The following is a 24,597-nucleotide window of genomic DNA, read 5'->3' on the forward strand; positions in this document are numbered from 1 at the left end:
TGCAGCGTTTACCATCTTATTGCGATAGAGCTCATTGCAATGTCTGTGTATGTAAAATGTCTCTGCTTGGTAGGCGTTAAGCCTTGAGATGTATTTACAGTAGTGCTTACATATCTGGAGAGAAGGATTTATTTTCCCTGTGTGTCACATTATTCAAATAGTAAAAAAAAAGAACACCATAGTGTTTTTTTATAGTGTTTATTCTTCATAATATATTTGCTTGTACAATACGCCTGTAGGCAGTACACCTAATGCAGGTAGACATGAAGGTGTTGGAGACTGTGCAATTTGAAGGTGAGGTGCCATGACCATGGATAATACTGTACTTTAGAGTGCACAAGCTCTGGACAATTGACTTAATGTACTGAAAAAATAACCAGTCCCCCAACTTTCTGACAGCAGGAATTTTATTCTTGTTCTTCTCTAAACAAGCTCCACACAATTATGAGTTGGTCATGGTATTGAGAAAAGAGTAACTTTTGCTTTCCACATACTCTCTGAAAAAACTGCTGAGCAACAGCCCCCCAGCTAAGTGTTTACCAAGCTGAGAAGGTCCCTTCCAGGACCCTCATGGGCAAGCTGAGAAGGTCCCCTCCAGGACCCTCATGGGCTAGGACGCCTTTCATTTCACCCGCCACTGAAGTGAAGCAGCAGTGTCGGAGCTGTGCCTGACAGCTGTTGTCATGGTATCGGCCTGTGCCTGGGTAAGGCGCACTGCCATAGCTCATTAGACAGATGGTGCACAGGAGCCCAACAGTTAGGCACCATGGTTTTGATCTCATGTAGCCTGCATTGGTCTAGGTACATGTTTTTCAGTACGAGACCAGTCTGTGTAGTTGGTCAATTGTGTTGGCGTGTAAAGTGTTACCAGTCATCAGGCCTGGGTTCAAATCGTATACATGCTGTGCTCAATTTGAATGAATGAATTTGCACAATGGAACCAATGGAATAATTTCAAAACTGCAAACCCTCACCCATCTGGCTCATCAGGCAGGCTCAAGCAAAAATAAAATACTTTTCGACCCAGGTCTGGCAGACATTAATTTTTTATTTAAATAAAAATCAGAGTAACAGCTCTGGGCTACTTTTACACTACAGGATTTCAAGGGGAATTAGACTTGAGTATCTTCATTCAGTAAAAGCATAAAACACAGCATTCATTCATTAATTGTTATAGCTCACTTGATTATACTACAGTTTCATTGTACCAGCCCTGCTGGCTGCTTCACTCTCATCCATTTCAATCCGCATTATTTTCATAAAAGAGTAACATAACGTTTTTCTAGACTTACCATGTCTTTATTTTTTATATTCTTAGAACTTGTGTCCCTGCTCTCCATATATACAGTATATATACAAAAAATAATGATGTTGTGTTTACAGTTTAATCTGGTTTCATTTTAAAGATAGCAACTCTCATTAGCTCTGCAATGCATGCTCTTTAATGCTTGCATCCATATTTCAGTCAAATCAACCATTTCACATAGGTCATGAAATAATAACGTGACACTTTGCTCCATGATAATAAAAAAAACATTTCCATTAATAAAATCTAAAGTGCACATCCAACATTAGACACTAAATGTTCCTATTGTGTTCAAAGCATTCAGAGCATTATTGTATACTAGATCACTGAAAAAGCCTTCCTTTTGCACAAAGAGCACATAGCCAGAATGCAGAATGAAATATGCAGATTAGCATGAGACAGCATGGCTGGTTGTTTGGGCCTGGGGAATACGAAGCCAAGTTTGCATGCAGTGCAATCTTTCAGAACACCTCTGCGACTGCGACATGACAAGAACTGATTTCTGAATGGCAAATGAAACCCTAATTTGGTGGGACTCAGTGACTGGCATGCCTGAGGTAACTGCGAACTACAGTGTATTATGATCAGCTCAGTTTATTTATCACATTGGCAGTTATTTGCTTCCAGGCATGCATCTTGATGTCCAGAGGGACTTGCTTCTGGGATGGGGAGGTTAGCTGTTTTTTGGTGTTGCAGTTGTATACGGAAGCTTCATGATTTATTCTTGGCTTTTTAGGCTCTCTACAGGTGTCTAGAGGAGTTTGGTGGTCATCTCACAATTATATTTCAGAGATATTCACAAGAGGATAAATCACTAACAAACAATTGTTGTCTCTCATAAAAATGTAGATACCTAGTTGTAGATTAGCTACATACAACATAATACTACTATTGTTTACTATAATACAACAATGAAACAACTTTTTATATTGTTGTTGATTCAGTTGTATCCTTATATGATAATAAAAATAGATGGTACACAGAGCATAATCTACATGTTTGTTTTGCATATCACATCTACGTACAGTACCAGTCAAAAGTTTGGACACACTTTCCCATTCAATTGGGGCGGCTGTGGCGCAGGAGGTAGAGCCGCCGTCTAATGATCGCAAGGTTGGCAGATCGGCGGTTTGAGCCCCGGCTGGCCACATGTCGAAGTGTCCTTGGGCAAGACACTGAACCCCAAATTGCTCCCAGTGAGCGGGCCTGCGCCTTGCATGGTAGCTTGCCGCCATTGGTGTGTGAATGTGTGTGTGAATGGGTGAATGAGAGGCCGTTGTAAAGCGCTTTGGATAAAGGCGCTATATAAGTGCAGTCCAATTGAATGGGGAAGTGTGTCAAAAATGTTGACTGGTACTGTACATACTTCTGTGATTTATATTTTTGGTGCACTGTGGGAGCTTTTCCAAGCTGTGTTTTTCAGTGTTATAGAATAACCTTATCGCCTGTTCTAAATAACAGATGCACTACCCCATATAGTGCAACAACAGTGATTTGTCTCAGTTAGGCCCATACACACAGATGCAAAAACACGCTAGTTGCTTGCATCTGTTAGCAAAAGTAAACTTTCAGATAACAGAGTAGGCATATGGCATAGTGAAGAAGATACTGCAGGTATGGAAGGCAGCGTGCAGATATTTGCATATATTTTTATATATATATATATATATGTTTGTTGTTGTTGTTGTTTATTTATTTATTTATTTATTTAGTATGCAGTGTTACAATCAGGGACTACATCCAATATTTTAGAGGGGGCAACAACTGCATGAGGAAAGAGGGGGGAGGTGAAAACTGGAGTATTTAGCATTTTTTCGAACACCTGAAACAACCTTTTCATGTCTAGAGCCATAATCCTTGTGGCTAATTTGATATATAAAACAAGTATTTTCTGCGATAGGTTAAATTCTATATGACTAGTCCAGTGAGCCCCCTCCCAGACCTATTTCTAAGTAAATATGATAAAACATGGGCATAAACTTGAAGTATAGCAATACATGTAAAAATCTAAAAAGTTAACAGGACAAAATCAGAGGGGGCACATGCCCTTGACACCTCTGGTTATGACATTGAACTACATTATTCAAAATTATTAATATTTGCCAAGCTGTTGCCAAATGCCAAGAGGGGACCAAATGTTCAATAAATTCAGCATTTCTCAGACGAGACATTTTGAAGGCAAACTGTTCAATCAATAATTGATAAGCTTCTGAAACAATACTTTTTATACAGTATATTCAAGCAATTGGACAATCGATCAATAAATACAAGCAAAGAGATGGTATATGAACATTTGGTCAAAATCAGCTCACTCACCTACTCCTTTACCGAGTTCATCCACGGCAAAGGAGCCCCTTTCGATGATATTAACAGCAAATGACATCTCAAGCTCTTAAGATATTGTAGCATGCATTTATGACTGAGATGCCTTGCATTATCCACTGGAAATGGGTTCTTAGCTATTGGTGACCTGACCTGGTATTATGAACGGCTATTCCCATTGTCTCTCCTGCCTTGTCTCCATATAACAGGAGCAGGAGGGGAGAAACTCGTTTTGGACATGGCAGCTCAAGCTCAATTCAAATCAAAAGTGCATTAGTTGAGTTGATGGGAAATGAGCATGTCATCTGTGATGGTTTGAATATCTAAGCATCTGTCACTCAGAAATAGGCACAACAATACAGGCTACTGCAGTAGTTTGATGATGGATGAGGAAGCCAATAGCAATAATAATAGTCAATGACCTTTCATACTGTCTTCAGGCAAATGGGGCTACAGCTGAGTGTGTGACCTTAAACAACCTATCACACATGTCAAATCGACATAAGACTGGCTTCTGTTGTGTAACAACTACAGTATGTTTAAACTACCGTTCACACGTGGCACTGCACCACAATGTTCAACCATGTTTGACAAGAAAGATGTCAATGAGGAAGGTCTAAGGTTATGCCTCCATCACCACAGCTAAAAGTGCAACTATAAACCAATCGGATGATGTGCATATCTTTGCCAATAACTAAATCATCAAATTATAATTAATAATGTTTTTTGCATCACTTTAACAATATGTAACCTTGATACTTGATACTGAGCAATGCATATAGACTAGATATTGACTTGATTTTGCAATTTAACCCTGATCAGACCATGAAATGTGCCTATGAGTTCAAGGACTTCTAATAACTATATTTTTAAGCTTTGAGAACATTTCTAAATATCTTTGTGTAACTTCAGGCATTTGCTTTCTGAAGTGTTGACCTTAGAGAGTTTCTTTATTGTCTGTGCAGGGGGTCCTTGACGTGATTAGTTAAGCACCATTACACATGCATTTTGCATTCAGAACACTTGTGCAACTTCAACTGATTACAGCAATCAAATAAAAATCTGAAATAACCATGTCATTTCACAAGCCTCAGTTAACCTCTTCCTACACTTACATTACATTATATGGAAAACAATTACAGCACTCACTTAACCACTGCAATTCCAATATACTGTAAGAGCCTAGAGACTGCTGGCTGCAATGACATCATAAAGAAATTATTACGGTAGTACTACGCAACACATTTTGACACAATGTCGTGACTTGATTAATTACAGTATTATACAGTTATAAGAGAGACTTACTGTTACATAAAGTGTCACCAAACGTTTTACCAGAATATGAAGTTCACATGTATTTCAGTCATGTCCAGTCGTCTTATCTAATCACTTAAAAAATGAATAGACTGATTACATTCAGATTTTACAAATCCACTAGAGTGCATGAATCAATCAATGTTCCTCTTGACACATGATCAAATGCAGAAATTAATTCCGCAAGCAAGGGGACATGAGGATCTCACATTTCAGCATATGATCCATGATGCATACCCTTCGGGACAGGGATTTTTCTCTCTTGCCGTTCCATCTGCCAGCACCAAGAGGAAGACATACCCCCACTCAAAGCATGTGTTGATACTTTTGTTGTACATTGCAGACCCATAATACTGTACTCACAATACTTTATATACTTTATAAAACCCAGAGTGCATATACATTTCTCTTTTAACAATGCTCATAGGAGGATTTCAATCACTTAAGCAATGTTGCTAACTGTCTGGGGTGTGGATGCACATGCATTGCCGCCTTAAGCCTAACACACAAGTGGCTCGTAATTGAATTGCCAAACTTGTATCAGACATTTCACTTCAGAGTTGACATATACTGTACAGTATGTAGAGGAAACTTCTTATTCTTCTGTTGCCTCTTTTGTTTTTGTTTTGTCGTATTTGTCAGCCTCAGAGGACATCTCTGTGCCTCAGGGGGAAACATCCTGACATGACAAAAGCTAAACCCCAAATGGCTCTGAACTTGTGTCGTATTACAGCAGCAAGACTCTCTGTTCTACCAGTGACCTTTCAAATACCACCGTGCTGGCCATTTTGGGATTGGCGGCAATCCCTTAAATCCTTTCAAACACAGAGAAGTTCTTGTTCTGGTCTTTTTGAACAACTTTCTATACATTGATTGTATATCCGTACCTCTCCTCTAAGATCCAATCCAGAACATTTGATGTGATTAATATTCATATACCTTGTCTGACCCTTACTTCTCCATTGGAATTTCACTCACTGAACTCCCTGTCAGTCATGTGCAAACCAATAGCATTAGCAAGTCACACTTTTCTAGCAGGCTTGTCACAATAACAAATTCCCTGTATTATGAGGAGACTTGCTGATCATGCACACGGCTATGCCGCATGAATATGTCCGTCCATCCTGAAGAATGTCACCATCTAAATGTTTGTGTTTTTCCCCCCAAAAACCTGGGTTCGAACCCTGCCCGTTACATTAGCAGCAGATATGTTCTGATGTAATTGATTCTGTTGGAACTTAATGGACCATATTATGGTCATTCATCTTTCATTCATATTCATATTAGAATGTGTATTACTCAGGCAAGACTAGGTTTGTCTTGCACTGAACATCCACCACCACATAACATGACTATGAGTTTGTTTACCGTGATTGATACCGAAACGTTAAGCAAAGTAGTGTCACAGCTCAGACCGTCTACGTGTCCCCTTGATCCTATTCCCACCACATTTTTTTAGGAAATCTTCAACTCTGTATCTGAGGACATACTAGCTATTGTAAATCACGCCCCACTTACAGGCATTTTCCCATTTCACTTAAAACTGCCCTGGTTAGACCCACTCTGAAGAAAAGTAACCTCGATCCTTTTGACCCCAAAAATGTTAGACCAATATCCAATCTCACTTTGCTAAGCAAAATTCTGGAAAAAGTTGTGTACCAACAGTTTCATGAACTCCTAGTCTTAAATGATAGCTATGACCCATTCCAGTCAGGCTTCCGCTCATATCACAGCACAGAAACTGCATTGGTCAAGGTAACAAATGACCTTAGAATTAATGCGGATTCCAAAAAACTCTCGATCCTTGTACTTTTAGACCTGAGTGCAGCTTTTGATACGGTGGACCATAACATACTTATTGAGAGACTTGAAAACTGGGTCGGCCTCTCATGGCCAGAAATCTAGGTGTCATAATTGACTCAGATCTTAACTTTGAAACCCATACTATAAAAACATCCTTCTATCATTTAAGAAACATTACTGAGGTACAATCTTTTCTCTCCCAGGCAGACACTGAAAAACTAATGCATGTGTTTGTCACTAGCAGGCTAGATTACTGTAATGCTCTCCTGACAGGTCTACCAAAAAAAGGACCAGACGAAGAGCACACATCACACCAGTCCTGAGATTACTGCACTGGCTCCCTGTCAGCTATAGAATAGACTTTTATTAGTCTATAAATCACTCCACTGCCATGCACCCAAATATATCATAGACATGCTCGTAAGATACACACCAGGTAGACCCCTGAGGTCCAGTGGCACTGAACTTCTGATGGTACCAGAAGCCAGGACCAAGAGATATGGAGGGTCAGCCTTTAGTATATATGCTCCTAGACTGTGGAACACCCTACCTGAGAGCCTGAGATTGTCCAAACTCTTTAAAGCGAGACCTTAAAACATACTTATTCAATCTCGCCTTTTGAAACTAGGGAGAAAGCTGGCAAATTTGGGGATTATAGAACTAGGATTACCGTGCTGTTACATCATAATTGCGCTTGAGATCTTCTGTTGACAGGAAAGAGGACCTGGGTGCTGATGGGGCACTGATAGCACCTGGACCAGGACCGGCACCAGGCTTTACCAGGACCGGCACCAGGTTGTATTGTTGTTATTGTTGTTGTGTTGTTGCATCATAATTGCGCTTGAGATCTTCTGTTGACAGGAAAGAGTACCTGGGTGCTGAAGTACCAGGCTGTACCAGCGCCAGGACCTGTACCAGGATCTGTGCCCCGTGCTGGACAAAGCAGTTCCGACGACGTAGAAATTATTTAAAATTATTTGTGGACAGTGTGTACACTGATAAGATGCAGGGAATTTTTCCTGGATACACGGTGTACAGGTTTTTCGCCCTTGCTTGCTGTGCGCTGGTGGTCCTCGGGCCTCTCCTTGGGGACCCCAGGCCGCCTCGCGTGCTTGGTCTGTTCTGCCGCTGGGGCACCTGGTTCGGCTAGCCGGGTGCGGGGCTATTATGGTCTATCTATTATCAGTAGGATTCGAAGCTGATGTTCTGTATAATCATACAAGTAAAATCTGCAAAAACAATTAGGATGACTTCATTGTGATCAAGAGAAACAACAACAACAACAACAAAACATTCATATGCTTGCTACACCACTGTATGTTTTAGACAGAATGGCAGATTCAACCAATTGCCTTTCATCATCCTCTTGAGGAGACATCAGAACCTTCTTAAGACTATTGAGATTCTCATTTCATCCTCATCAAGCAATATGGCGTTTTAAGATATGTGATAAACAGTATTAAGATACATGAATGAGAATAGGACTAGTGTCAAAGAACTGGACAATCACCTTTATCTGACAGTGAATGCAATGTGCATGTTGTTCTTGGTATCTAGTTGAATATTGGTGATCAGTACACTTAATGAACTCACACACCATAACATTAATCAACACATTGATGATGATAATGATGATGATAATGATGATAATGATGATGATGATGATGATGATAATGAATATACATTATCACCATTGCATAACAATGGTACCAGAAAATGGGCGTCCAAATAACTTCATCTTTGGTCCAGGTCTGAGGAAGGACTGAAAGTCAGAGAGGACATTTTCATTTGCCATTTTGTAATTTACAGTGAATTTGAGAGTTCATTCTCTAGTGTAGCGGCTGTCCACCAGTATGTTTATGACACGACCAGAGATAAGGCTGTGTTTGTTTGTTGTTGTAGCAAGATCATTCTTCCAGTATATCCATTCTCATTCTACAGCTGAAATACTGATCAAGATCACGGAGGCAATTGAAAAGCTTTCAAGCAACTTTAGCTCATGAGTTCTATCTTGTTGAATGAATCATATTTACCTGTCCATGTGTTTTGCTTTACCCTTGTAGGATTATTAATCAGGATATTTTCCAGCAGTTCTGTCAGACAGTGGTAGAAAGTAATCCCACTCAGTGTAGCAATTTACTATTGCTTGTAATGGTGGTAGCTCATTGATTACTTAGCAGATGCTTCTTTCATTAGATACTTTATTGATTGCATAATCTCTTCATCTAAAACATTGATTTATTGATTTATTGATTGCATTATCTCCTCATCTAAAACAAAATAGTGTCCCAAGTCAGGATCTGACTGGCTTATAAAGTATAAACAGCATCATTCTAAAATGCAAATCAAAGATTATGACAGTTATGAAAGTTGCGGACTAGATTTATTGCATATAGCATGTTACCATAGTCTTGGCGCCGTGTTAGTCCCCTTGGAAGCTATTTGATGGATAATGCTTCAACCATACGGAGCATGTTTTTATTTATTCTTCGCAGCATTTCCATAGTCATGAATCTGTTGATCGGAGGAATAAAAGTGCAAGAAAACCTGCTGTGTGAGGTTTAAAAAGGCTGTGCAGAGAGCATGCTGTATGGTGACTTGGTAGGAAACGCTCTGATTGTCCACCAACAATTAAGTCTCCTGAGATAGAAAAGATGTTCTTATTCCTCTGAAGGGCCTGGGAATTGCTGCCAAACCTCAGAGACAGTGCACTCCAAGCAGCTCTGGTATACAGTATGTGAAGCACACAGATTAGTTATTATCCATCTGTGTGTCTCCTCTGTAGCTGGTGTCCAAGCAGCTGTGCTCCTCTCTCTGTGGGTAATAATGATGCATTTTCACCCTGGATGTCCCACTGGAGGACAAGGGGATTCAGCTCCAAGGACTATCATGGTAGTCAGCCAGTCACTGCTGGTATTGTAGTTCGGCTGCCTATTCTGTACAGAACGCATAACTGTACGCATAGCCAGTCAGTAAATGAGGGATGAAGGTTACTCTCTCGGAGTAGTCACTAGGATTTTCATCACGATGGAAGAGTTAGAGTGAAAGGTGTGATTATGAAGAGATTTTAGACCAAAATGCCGACACATTTAATCTTCGTCACCACCATCATCCTCATGATTTAAATCTGGGGAGGGGCGGAGGAGGTCAGAAGTACTGGGGGGGGGGCATGGAGAAACTTGTACGTGAGGAGGAGGATTTTGTATGAGATGCGGGACTTGACCGAAAGCCAGTGGATGAGGGTGGGGGTGATGTGCTGCCATAGCTTGGTGTAACTTGGAGGTCAGTCATCTAGTAAATTGTAAAACCTAAGACTTAAACCCAGGATCTCAGTATAGAAGAGTAGTTGTGGATCCCATTGAGATAAAGCCTGAGTCCTATTGATACAAGACACATATTTAGATTATGGAAAAGATGACTATAGAGGGCTTTGTGATGTCTGAACTATATTGTGCTGGGAATAATTCATAAGACAAAAGATAATACACAGTAGCTTTGCCTTAAACTCAGTGTCACACTCAGACCTTGAATACCTAATTGGCATGATAACCCAGTAAACAAATCCCTACCTGGCTTTTCTTATTATTACAGTTTGGTGTTTGAGGAGTGTAGCAGCATAAGCAAAAACAACCATTATTGTCAGAATCCTTCCATTGGTATGTTTTCATAATATCATGTTGATATTGTGGTTATTACAGAGGTACATTTACATTAATAGGAAGCATTACAAGTATGGACACTCACTGAAGTGTGAGGTCAAGGAGTCCCCACCAATGTATTTTTTTTTAGGCTTTAATACTGCTTGTACTTGCAAGTGACCATGTTTGATTGCATACATAACCAGTAAGTATTTGGATTAATAAATACATTTACATTTAGCAGACGCCTTTATCCAAAGGGAAGAGATTGGTCTTCAGTCTACGGCGGAAGATAGTTATTGACTCACAGTCCTGACAGCAGTGGGAAGCTCGTTCCACCAGCAGGGGGCCAGGACAGTGAAAAGCTGTGACCCAATAACACGACTGCTGCATCCACATAGAGCCAGCGGTGCCCTGGCGGCCAGCCGAGGTGGAAGAGTGGAGAGATTGGGCAGGGGTTTGGGGGCAGACCATTGCTTGCAAGTAGGGAGGGGCTGTTCCCTTTGCCACCTGGGATCAAGTTTGCTGATGACACCACTGTGGTTGACCTGATCACCAACAGCGATGAAAGCCTACATGGATTGCAGTGGAGAGAGACAGCAGCTTCAGGTTTCTTGGTGTCCACATCACTGAGGACTTAACATTGTCTAACCACACCCATACAGTGAACAAGATGGCACTCCAGTGCCGCTCTGCAGAAGGTTGTTATGAATGTGTCAGTGACTACCATTCAAAGAATAATGTCACCAGCTGGTCTAAAGAGGCTTCACTGCAAGGTGCAAATCACTAGTTATCCTCAGAAAGGATGGTTACCAACAGTTTGCTAAAAAGTACCTAAAAAGCCAATAGAACTGGCTTAACTTAATTGATTATGTAACTGCTGACGGCAGCAGCAGAATGTAATGTAAAAGGTCTTTACTGGCCATGTCCATCTTTTCCTGAAGATTTCAGGCAAAAAGACCTCAAAACAAACAGCAACTGAAGATGGCTACAGTACATTGTTGTCCAAATAAACTTTGCTTAGTGCTTAATTTTGACATTATATGAATCTGTCCCATTACTTATGCAGGGCACTGTATATGCATACACACTATATGGACAAAAGAAGGTGGACACAATTATCGACTGGGGCTGTTTTCATGGTTTGGGCTAGGCCCCTTAGTTCCAGTGAAGGGAAATCTTAATGCTACAGCATACAATGGGATTCTAGAGAATTGTATGCTTCCAACTTTGTGGGAACAGTTTAGGGAAGGCCCTGTCCAGTTTCAGCATGATAATACCCCCATACACAAAGTGAGGTCCATAATGACATGGTTTTTGTCATGAGGGTCGTCTTGCTGTTGCCTCTCCTGTCCACCTGTTGTCGCTTTCATTTGCACCAAAGCAGGTGAAATTGATTAACAATCGTTTACGCTTCCTAACTGGACAGATCGATATCCCAGACGTTTAATCTGACTTCGAATTGACAGTGATATACTGTGCTCCCTTAATTTGTTTGAGCAGTGTATATAAAACATAAAGAAGCTAAGAGGGGTACACTACAACTGCATTCTGTCAGCACCAGTAGCAGAGGTGTGTCCTTACTTGTAATGCTTCCTATTGCATGTAATTGGCTGAGCAAACAGTGGGTGCTAGTGATCAAATGTAACTCAGCTCCCAATGAAAAACTTGATTGTTCCTAGTTTATAAACACTTTTATGCCCAGCTTTTTTAATGAGTACAGTAGGTACTCCAGAATAATGTATCATCCCAACCTATTGGAGATCAAAAACCCCTAGTAGAGCAGGGAGTCCTGATAAGGAGTGTCAACATATCATTAAAGCCCCCCTCCAGAGGGCTGAAAATGGTTGTGTCACGTGGTATACCTGGCAATCTAAACTTTTTAAGTGAATTGACGCTAATGCAAGACAGTGGTAACGACCCCCCTCCGTAGTCAGTGGAACATGGTCAAAAGTGGCAGAGCACCTCCAACACAAACCATATTAATGTAGACAGAATAGCTCCAACAGCATTGATGACTTGAAATTAATAAACATTCTCTCCTCTGTAATCCTGCCTATTACATTAGCCTGTTATTTTTACATTAAAGCATTGTTAGAATTTTTAAAATACAAAGAGACTGCGAACTTAACGCCAAGTAACTAGAACATTGATTTCCCCCAAGTGGAAATCTGACTCTCCTCACTGATGATAATGCCATCGGAACTCATATTGGAACTGTGAAAAAAACATTGTGCCAAATAAGGCGTAATAGCAAGGCAGGAGGGTTAATAGGAGGATTATTATGTAGGAGGACATACTGTAGGAGATAAGAGCACCTTCTCCCAACTTCAGCCAGGCCTGCACAAATTCAAGCCAATCCAAACACCTAGTATTGGAGAAGAAGGATCAGAAGGATACAAGTTTGACTGGAGGAAGTGATTTCGACAGGTAATGAGTGTTTGGAAACCTCAGGGTGTCTTGGAGCGATTTTTTTTTTAGATGTTCTAAATATGGAGTGTTTCACCATCCTATGGGTGCTTAAACACCTCTAGATTAGAATGTGTACATGTCAAGCCTGCAAACTGCGACACTTTAAATGAATGTGCAATAACACTATGTGTAATATGACAACCCTAGGGTACATAAGGTTGCAGAGAATAGGAAATGTTAGAATAGGTATAGCATAGCATAGAGTACAGCACAGTGTTTTATTTGTACAGTATAGTATAGTGGATAGTGTACATAGCCTTTATTTATGTAAACCAGCTCCTTTCCCTTCTTCTTTTTTTTCTTTCCTAGCACCAGGGGAGCCCCCCCTCCCAAATCTCGTTGTTTGGTTCCTGTACTATATCAATGACAATAAAGACCATTCATTCATTCATTCATTCATTCATTCATTCATTCATTCATTCATTCATTCATACATTCATTCATAGGGTTCTGAATGTCTGAGAAGTGCTTCTCAACTCATGATTTAATGGTGTTAGCACATACCATGTCATACCTCCTAAAACATACCTCACAATGTTTCAACACTTTATTTACTGTAATGTAATGTACAGTACATAAACCCTAGGGGGAAAAAAGTCACTACCGGTTTTTGGGTTTCGCAACACTTTCTTTTAACAGTGTAGCCTAATAAGACAGTAATTAAATGACTTATTATCACATTTTGATATCATTAAAATACCAATTTTATTCTACATTTCTAGAAGGAAATTAACTAAACTGTTTATGCTAAGCTAGGTATTTTCCTGAGGATATTTTGTCAACACTGTGGCTTGATTGTGTAATGTAATTGCTTTACAAATGTTTTTAGTTCCTTAGTCCCTTCCTTACCCTAACTGGGGGTGGTAATCTCCAATGAGTTTAATATACAACAGGCTTTACTTCTACCCCCCGCCATATTAAATTCTCTCTAGATCCATAACTGTCTATTGTTATTATTAGTTATAGTATATAGAAGAAAAAAAACATTTAGAAATCAGAGTCTGATCATTAAAAAGCCAGCTAAATCCGTTCCCAGAAGATGCTGTATGAAACTAAAGAGACAACACTGTAATGTCAGAGAGTTACAAGTCTGCAGGGCAGAATGTATTACAGGTAATATTTTACAGATCACGTACAGGCAATGCCAAGAGGAATAGGTCCATTCTGGTCTGATGGCAATATCTTTACTCCACCTTTTGTATATTATGACATTGTCTTTATAAATGATTTGTGAGCCAGTATTATGGACAGTACGGTACTGGGTATAATACAAACACAAAATGGTGAACGATTGAAAAGATTGACAAGGATACAGAAACGACATTGCTGGATTTGGTTAGAGAGAAATAATTGAAATAATCTGTTTTATCAGCCTTTTGTGCTTGATACACCAAGTATGATTTTCTGGGGCTGTTGAACCGCATTGGCACCCTAGATTGTTAAATATCATCTAGCTTTGTCAACCTGTCGAAACTATTAATACCCTTGACAAATGGCATCATGAAAAATGTAAGTTGTTGCTCTGTCAAGACCCATTACATCTTCTATCCAGCTTTCAAAGCAGTCAATACTCTTGCTCTGCTCCCATTAGAATCCCTTTAGAAATAGTGGTTCACCTTGACACATGCTCTAGTCATACAGTATGTCTTCTTCTGAGTGCTGCTAGCGCAAACCTACGTGGGGAGGGAGGGAGGGACTCCAATAAGACAACACTTCCTACAGCACTAAATAATGCTCTATTCCAGAAAATGTTTTCGAACTGTCTGATATGTATATCTATGGATCACAACAACTGCAGTCAACATGATCATACATTTGTACTGTTTGATAAATGTGACCAAGATTATGATTACTGATGCGGATGCTACAGAGAATTTAGGTTAGGGTCAGGGGTAGGGTTAGGGTTAAGGTTAGATCTGCCACAAAGAGGCAGATTTGATAAAACTTAAACACAGACGTGATGGTATAAGGGTTCTATGTATAAAACTAAGCCATCCAACTATGGATAATAAACTATAAAAAATGGCAATAAGGTGTCGTTAAAGAGTTATTACCTGGGCTCCATCTTAGAGGCAAATCTTTCCGGAGATAAAATGGCAGCAAAAGTAATCAAAAAAGTGAACCATAGAACTAGATTCTTGTACAGGATATCCTCACTTGTCAGTAAAAACACACTGAGGACCCTATCAGGAGCTCTCATTCAATGTCACTTCGACTATGCCGTAACATCATGGTACTATAGAACCACAAAGGCCCATAAAACAAGACTCCAGACAGCCCAAAATAAACTGGTTAGGCTTCTGCTAGGCCTCAACCCTAGGACACATCTAACCGCTGCTCATTTTTTGAGCCTTGATTGGCTACGAGTAGTTGACAGAGTGCAGCAGCTTGCACTGGGCCTGGTCTTCAAGATTCGCTACACCACAAAGACACCCAAGTACCTGTCAACATACTTCCAAAAAGTGAACAACGTCCACACATACAACACCAGAGGAAGCTCCACGAACCACGTTCAACCGCGTTGCACCACAAACAAGGGGTTAAACTCGTTTGCAAACTATGCAGTAAAAATGTGGAACGCCCTTCCTATAATCTTAAAGGAGTGCAAAACACTGCCCACCTTCAAAACCACTCTCAAAAAACATTTACAGGAGGCTGCAATCCGTAACTGGACCCTCTAAATCAAAAATCAGATTAAAAGACCCGAACTACCCACTGTACATACTTTGTGTTTTGTCCCCCGCCCCCACCTGTGGTGTATGTCCCCACCTGTCCTACCCGCTGTACATACCTGATGTTTTGTTGTATTGTTCTTCCCATGATGGATGTATTTTTATCTTGTAGATAGTAATAGTTATTTGTCTGTATTATCTTGTAGATAGTACTAGTTTGTTTTGTCGGTCTTACATGTAACGATGAATTGAGAATCAAGGACCCCAATTGAAATAAGCCAGTGGCTTTCTTGGGTTTTTATCCTGTTAGTTGACCTTGTATGTAATATGTACTTTCATGTACCTACTTCTGCAAATCTTCTAATAAAGTTTTCAATCAATCAATCAATCAGGGAACCAACATTTTACGGGGTGGACTATCATGCTATGCTTACCAGCACCATTTGCATCAAGACAAGTGATTTTTTTTTCCTATCTAAAAATGGAAACAATTATTCCTACTTGAGCCTATTTCTTACAGTAGCTTAATGGTTGCCTCGGGCCATGACAAGAATGTTTTCTTTGATCACATTTAACCCCAGGTGTTGACATTTTAAAAATGTTTACAAAAGAAAATGAAACTTTTGTGAAACAGCACTTTGATAATGTTTAAAACTACTGCTGTTATACAAAGATGTGGAACGTTCATCGGTCCATTGTCACAATCTTCCAACAATAATACTAGTCCATGGGCTAGATGAAAACTAATTAAAAGGTTTGATGGTTTTACATTGTTCTCCACAAGCCAAGGTACAGATTGATACCGCATATGATAGTCTTGACAAAAAGGGCTATGGTTAGGGTAAAGCCTGAGGTTTAGGGTTAAGACTACTGTAGGTTTAACATTAGGGTTAGGGCTGGGCTAGACATGGACATTGACCTTTATAAAAATCATCACTCGACTGCATGTATATGCCCTCTAGTCCATTGGCTATAGTATATTAAGTGCAACAAAAGTACAACTGATAATGCAATAAAAGTACTGTGGCCGTACAGAATGTTCCATCTTTTTAACATGTTGGGCCGTATTTTGGGCCGCATAGGGCCCTATTCATTCTGAAAATATGTCCAAAACACCATGCAGACACTTAGAACCAACTAATAGTATGACAAAATCCCCATCTGAAGACTTTGCATTGCTTTATTGAAAAGTCACTTTATTACCCTTTAATCCACACTAACAACTGTTAGGTGTTTTGGACATATTTTCTGAATATGACTATTAAGTCTCTAAGGAACCAACATATGTACTGTAACAAAACAATATTGGGCTAATCAACTACACCCAAGATCAGGGCCAAACCAGGAAAATGTTTTAAAGAACTGGTGTACTTTAACTTCACTATCATTATGATACTGTTACTTTGAAATGCTTATGTAGGACACACATCATAGAGACACATAAATTATAATTGTTGAATATCTCTCTCTAATTACAACAGCTGTGATCAATTTTTGTTGTTGAGACCAATTACTTCCTTGACCATAAATTCCAAAGCCCTCTTACTGCCAAAACCCAGCAAACGAGTCTGCTGTCTGGAACATTCATCCATAACACAATGGTTTACTTTTGGGTGAACACTCTATATACTAATGATTCATTAACAGTTCCTTTAATAAACGTATATTTTCTATTATTATTTATGTAATCTAGTGAAGACAAATTAGGCCTTAGACCTTTTCGTAATTGTAGTTCTGCTTCACTTTGTAAGGCACAGTAATAGTCCCTTTCTGTCCTATTGATTAATAATTAATGCAAAGAATCCAGTTTGTGGGATATCCCTTGTTTCTTATATTTTACCTGTTAGGGTCTCCGCAGTGTATTCCGTTGTCTAATGTGTTCCTCTTAGAGAAAAACATATTCATCATTCTTGAACCATGCCGGGAATGGCCAAATTGACCAATTATTCAGAAAAAGAAAGTGCAGATTCTGCATAATGTCAGCTCCTAAAATGTGCAGAATTGGCTGTTGCTGGATGAGCTATCCATTTACTTTGATATTTGGCAAGCCTTTGTTACTCAGGGGTGATTTAATATTGAGAGTAATTGGCCAGGTGCTATCTTCTATAGTAAAGTTCAACTGCAAAGCCAACAAGAACTTTCACAGGTCTACTGAACGAAGATGGAAAGTCATTATTGAGAGTGTAGTGATCCAAAACAACAGCAAAACACTGTTTCATTATACAGGTGCAATTAATCTCAATCATCTTGTAGTACAATATGAACAAAATGCACACAAAAACAGGGGAGAAGATTTGCGTGACTAAAAGGGGAATGGTATAGGAACTACAGACCAGGAATGTGTTTTGACATTGACTATGTCTGTCTTTGGATTACTTTGAAAATAAATAAATTTGCAGCCATCAAAGTAAGGCATACGGTTATATACAGTATTACGTCCTTCTAAGGATAATGAGTTTGCAAATGTTGTGGCTAAAGCCGGCAGATTGATACTGAACTAAAGAGAACAAGAAAAGGAGATTTGATCAAATATATTTTTTACAAATTCATTTACACAGGGGAAAACACATTAACACAACATAATCCTGAAAAGCTACTGGACAAAGACTGCCTGAATTTCCAATTGGATTTTTCAGCTCATTCTTTAGTGAAAGTCTCCTGTTACTATCGATCTCATACTTTATCTCAAATTGGTTGAAATTCTGTCTTTGTGAATCCGAACGATAGGTGACTGAATCCCAGTTTGTGATGGATGTTTGTTTTTCAAACCAAATTATTTCAGGAAGAGGACATAATAGCATTATCTAACATTCTAATAATAGACCTAGCATTCTGAAAGCTGTGAATGACAACATTTTGAGCTGCATGCAAAGCAATAATATGCTGTTCATTTGCAATGGCAACTGCATATGATCACCCATCTAAGTTAAAACATACTTTAGGTTCCTTTGTGATGTTTACTTTTATGGACTCCTCTATGTGATTTAATTCTTGTCCCCATATACGGTAGCATGCTTTGAAGCCATAATATGCTAATTGATTGTATCAACCATGTTTGTGCATGAGAAGAATCGCAATCAGGCCGCGTCATTATTACCTGAGGCCAAGTGTAATTGTGAATGGATGACAAGAGGCTTGACTGCATTACGGCTCAGAGTCCTCTGGCTAGCTGAGCACCTGCTGTCTGGCCATCGGCCTAATCCTCCCTGACAACCCCAGGAGTAGTGATTGATGTGTGGATGCCTCTGATGGTGTGTGCATCTCAATGCCATGCTGAACTTGTTTTTTGAACTCATTCAGCCAGGACACACCTGCCATCTCACTGATCAACATCCAACGTTGTTTTTACCTCCTACATGGGGTACACTGTCAAGATAAAAAGATGTAGTGATTCTGGCAATGTTGTACTAAACAAACATTTGTTGGTGTGATTGTCCTTTATTTTTCTAGCACTTCCTTCTTTCTGCTTCCAGTTCCATTATTCCTCACATCCATCCCGCACATTGGGATAACTATTGCCTCACATTGGGATAAATATTGCCTGTCCGTCACACACTTTTTTTTAAAATGTATTTGTATAGCGCTTTTTAAAAGACAATTTTCTCAAAGTGCTATACAACAAAAACAATACTAAACTATATGAACAATAAATACAATACAAACAATATGAACTAACACTGAACCATCGACCTCCAAAAATGCAAGGCAGCAAAAAACTCAAGGGTACTCAATGGCATGGAAAAACTCCAGAGGAGTTGAAAGGAACCAGACTCCAAGGGTGATCCATCCTCCTCTGGCTGATTAGGTGTTGAACAGTAAACTAGTGTGGAATGTGGTGTTGTGTGGTGCAATAATTCACAGGTCCAGTGAGGGGCAGCCTGGTGGGGTTCAGAATTGTATGAGGTACAGTACAGTACAGTACTACAGTACAGTACTGTACAGGTACAGTAGTTATAGCAAGTCTGTTAAGTAACACACACACACACACACACACACACACACACACACACACACACACACACACACACACACACACACACACACAGTTCTTGAAATAATTTTAAACCTCACCACATTCCCATACTATTGCATCTTATATTGGTATTTTAAGCTGAGTTTTGAGGTCTTACAAGTCAGCTGCCATTAATCCCTCTGAGGCAAAGGGACTCAACTTCTCTCTGGAAAGAAGCTTAAAAATGTTTTTGTATTTCCAAGTGATTTAATATCTCAAATTTCCTAATGCAGGTGTTTTATTTCTCAGTGGACAAGAGGACAATCTGTAACTTAATGTGAATATTGTTTTTTATTTTTCTTGCATTATCTCCAATAAATTGTTTCACAAACATTCATATGAGATTTAATTTTCTCAGTAAATATCAGGAAACATAAATTAATCTTGTCAGGTGAGATGGAATAAATGCCTTATTGTTCTCAATGCCCTCTGGTGAAGCAGTGTTTCAATAAATGAAAAGTAGTATCACGTGTGTTTTGAAATTGTGTGTAAACATGGGGGACATTTTGTCATGTGCTCTAGTTAGACTATAATTGTAATCCCATGTTTAAAGCCTGCCTTGTGACATGGTAATGTATAGTCCTGTCTTGGAGCGGGTGCGTGCAATGGTGCCGATGTCTGTGGTACATAAACGTTTTCTTAGATGAATTTCTCCATGCGCATCACATTGATCCTGGCCAACTTGGAGAACCAGCGGTTAGCATGCGTGTTACTGTGGGAAGCGGTTTGAATGAAGCCCAGTTTACGGTACAGGGAGATGGCTGCCACCTGTGGGGAGCTAGTGTCCATGATGACTCTAGAGTAATTGCGTTTCTTGCAGAAATCCATGGCCTTCTGAGCAAGCTCGGAGCCGAGGCCATTGCGGCGGCATGCAAATGAGACAACCATGTAGGGCACCTCTCCATAGCTTCGATCTCCCAGATCTTGGCCAATCTCCTGAGCCCCTCGCATTGCCCCTCCATTCCAGTTGTCACCTCTTTCACTCTCAGCCACATCCCCATCCCCTCCTCTCCTCCCCAACACTGCCACCACCCCTGCCACCTTGGACTTGCCGTTGACCTCTATCTCTGCAACCCAGAAACAGTTGTCTGGGTTGTCCAGGAAGCTTGCCTGAATGTCGGCCATTTCTGTACCCAATCTTCTATTCAAGTAGCCATTGTAGATTTCATGGCAGCAGAAATACACCAGACCGGCCCATGCTCCACAAAAGAGTAAAGCTTGGAAATAGGAACTTCCTCCCAGCACATAGCCTGCCATACAGATGCTCAAGGTCACACCAATGTGGTCTGGATGGCTCATGGCCTTGAAGAATGCTGGATAGACGTGCTCCAGAATCCCATTGCGAAAGAGGGAGATGACGACGTCTCTGTCGGAGGCTGTGTACTCCCTGATGAAACACTGCACTGTGGTGTGAGAGAAGGTGGTAATTCAATGGGGCTAATCTGCCTGTTTTTGCAATTAGAATATCCTGCTGGATTTCACAATGGGCTCACATAACAGTGAGGTAAATATAGCCCATAACAAGGTTTTTTTTCAGCACTACACTAGGAAGATTATGTAAAATACATATCCTGTTAACAAAACAATTTGCACATAACTTAGAGAAACAGCAGTAAGATACAGTAACAAAGTAGGCCCTAAGCATCAATCAGAGGTAAAAGCAAAAAAATCTATGATTAACAATAACTATAGATCACAGAAAACAGACCTAGAACCAAATCTTAAATTATGCAAATTGTCACTTATCACATCATCAGTCCTAATGAAAGCACTATAAGTAAGTATGTTACTACAGTATGTCTGTGCAACCAAAGCCAATTTTTAATAGGGTATATAACACAGATGAAAACACTAATTGACTTACAGTTATTTTTCTGTGCCATGTTATTCCTCCTTTTTCTTCTTTACACTTTGCAACAACTCCTCTGCCTCACCTTCTCTTTGCTGTGAACTTAAGCCAAAGCATGTGTTAAGTACCCCTTCACAAAGCAGCTTGAAATTCGTCTGGGCATGCTCATTCTCTCTCTCTCTCTCTCTCTCTCTCTCTCTCTCTCTCTCTCTCTCTCTCTCTCTCTCTCTCTCTCTCTCTCTCTCACACTCTCTCTTAGGTGCAATCTTTGCCCTTAAGGAATGTGTTTGTATAACATTTGGTGAAAATGTTTTAATTGAAATAAATCAAAATCAGGAAGATGTTTGATGATCTCAAATTGTGTAAAAGTACACAATTAAATGTGTTGCTTTAATCAAGGACCCATTCTTATTTGAAAAAGTCCCCAAGTAGGGCAAGGTCTTTTCTTTTTTTTTTTTGAGATTACGAAAGTGCAGATTATAAGCTTTCAAAACACGTGTTATACATAGTTGAAAATAGTTGAAGAAGATATGCTTATTTGAATGTTGGTACACTTCAAACCAAATACCGGAAAAAATAGCTCTGAATCAAAACAGACACATTTGGTACCATTGTGTTGGTAGCTAGCTAGCAGTTAAGAAAGAACATCGCTATGAACATCTAACTGCATGTTTAGCTCATCACAACACGCTGATAAAACATCAACATGCTAAAAACACATAACTACACATTATTAGATGATCACACAGTCCTTGCTTTTGAACACATCCTAAAACGTACGTTTGTTTACAAGCCATGTATCACTAACCCAGTAGGTTAGAAGCAGGACAGCAGACGATACAGTGAATCCAATTCACAACTTATAAGTATTTAGTGATCCTAAAACTGTTGTTTGTTATATTGAGTGGGCTCTTCAACACTTAAACACTTTTGTAATATGAAAAAAAAAAGGAATATATAGAATCGTTGTGGCATGCGGACCTTTTCACCAGACCGTGTCACAAATCAAGATCTCCAAGGACCCGACCCACCCTGGGCACGAACACTTTGTCAAGCTGCCCTCGAACAGGAGGTACAGGACCCCGGCCGCTAGGACAAACAGACTGAAGGACAGCTTCTACCACAGGGCCGTCAAGGCCCTGAACACAGAAAAGGCCTAAGTTCTGGGCCCAGGACAAGTCCGGACGGATTGTAATGGCAGCTAGTGCTGAGGCACAAACATGTACATTTTCAAGCCTGCAAACTGTGACACTTTAAAAAAATGTGAAAAAATACTTTCTTGTGCAATATGACAACCCTAGTTGACTATCTGTGCAGTATAGTACAGTGGATTGTGTACATAGCCTCTATTGATGTAAACCAGCTCCTTATCTTCTTGTGATTTTATGCATCTATGCTTTTTCCAAAATGTGTTTCTTTTTCCTTTCTTAAACACCAGGGGAGCCTCCCCTCCTAAATTTCGTTGTTTGGTACCTGTACTGTAACAATGACAAATAAAGTCTATCTATCTATCTATCTAAATGTAGTCTATTCATTAACATTTCTCATTAAATCGGTTGTAAGTCATTGCTTTGTTGTGATCTCAGTCCCCTGTATCGCTGTGTGTGTTTCTTTCAACTGTGGCTTTTATTCTGCAATATGAGGTGAAAGTGTGATGAATAATGTCTTTTCCCTTGACGTTTGAGCTCCCGTGGCCTCAGTGACAGTGTCTGCTGCAATATCCCAGTGACTCTCTGACAAGATTACATTTTCTCTGCTGGAGGAGGTCCCCTACACCTGTTTAAATCAATAGGACCATCTCATGAATCATAGAGCACTGGAAGGTCATGGAACTCTGGAACTTTCTCCAGCCATTCTGAAGTGCTCTTGTGAATTCTCTTGTGAAGATCAGTGAACCTCTCCCACCACCCCAGCCTGTAATCACATTCTGAACAGACGGAACAGATGCAAACCTACAGCACACGTCGTTAACAAAATACAGACGTTTTCATTTACCGTTCCAATTAATACATTTGTTTCCCTTTGTAAATAAATATTCATTTTTTAGAGTTCTGCCTTTTCTTTCTTAAATGGATAATACATTTGTTGAAGTTTCCTTGAATCTGGAAACTGAAATATTAAAGTTTAATACCACTTTTCCAAGGCGACCTTGTCATTGAGCAAAACTGCAAGTGACAATAAATAATTCAGAAGACTGCCTTTAATAACTGCATTATGCATTCCCTGCTACGCCATTCTTGCCTTGCTCCCATTGGGCAAAAGCACCATGACATAGTCTTTTCTGCAATTTTGTAGTTCAAGATGATACGGTTCTAGTCGAATTCCCTTTATCGCACATGCTTTTTTTTATGGATTGGAGTGTTACAGTTTCTTTAGTTGTGTAGTTGATTTAGTTAATACCAATGTCTAGTTTAAATTTGATGTGAATATAGCTGCAATAGAAAAATGTTGAATGAAAAAATTGTTGGTGAGTTGAATACTCATTTCCTCCACTGTACTTTCAATTTAGATACTGAACTCTTCAAATTTCACCTGCCTCCTTTATTGCATCAACATTCTCAGCAATGCTAATTGCTGTCACGAGTTGGAGTAGGAGGACCGAAATATATTCATGGTATTCAGCATTTTGAAAAGCTAAGTATGTTTACCTATAAGTGCTAGACACAGTTACCATTGAATTTCTACATTGTTTGGCAATCAACAGCAGTGTCATGGGTGCAGGAACTCAATTGGATAGCACTGCATTATGATACTGTAGTTTTTTTTAAAATAAAACCTGCATGTCAATTATTCCTTTTCATTGTTTAAATAGCTTGTTGTTTTCTCACCAACCATATCCCCATTATCACTGAGAGAGTGTGAAGTTGAACCTGGGGAGAAAACCACAGCTTTTGTTGCTTCAACATTTTTTTTTAGATATATGGTAAACTGTGTGTCTGGAACCAGAGAGGCATCTGTACTCCTCATCCAACCACTTCCAACCATCCTACCGTCCAAAGCAGTCAGCAGAATTATCATTGCACCACCACCATGACTCTGTGTCAAGAGGCTTTACCTGTGCATACAAAGGTGATACTTGCACTTTAACATGGGAGCAGCAGACACTTTTAATCAAACACAGTGAATAACAGCTTTGCCTAGTGAATAACAGCTTTGCCTATCGAGGAACAAACAAGAAACCAAAGTATCAGTGTTTTCTTAAACATACT

General features: G+C 39.7%; 1 protein-coding gene across 1 annotated transcript; it reads right to left on the reverse strand.

Annotated features, from left to right (window-relative positions):
* Window positions 1-20,178: 20,178 nt before the first annotated feature.
* LOC308159847 (N-acetyltransferase 8) lies at window positions 20,179-21,422 on the reverse strand (the record flags this gene model as incomplete). The annotated part of the gene is made up of 2 exons (XM_080533665.1): window positions 20,179-20,942; window positions 21,404-21,422. 2 exons carry the CDS (start codon window positions 21,420-21,422, stop codon window positions 20,179-20,181), a joined length of 783 nt encoding a protein of 260 aa, XP_080389791.1.
* Between the last annotated feature and the right edge of the window lie 3,175 nt (window positions 21,423-24,597).

The sequence above is a fragment of the Nansenia antarctica genome (genome assembly GCF_963989245.1).
Source record: "Nansenia antarctica genome assembly, chromosome: 6".
Taxonomy (NCBI): Eukaryota; Metazoa; Chordata; class Actinopteri; order Argentiniformes; family Microstomatidae; genus Nansenia; species Nansenia antarctica.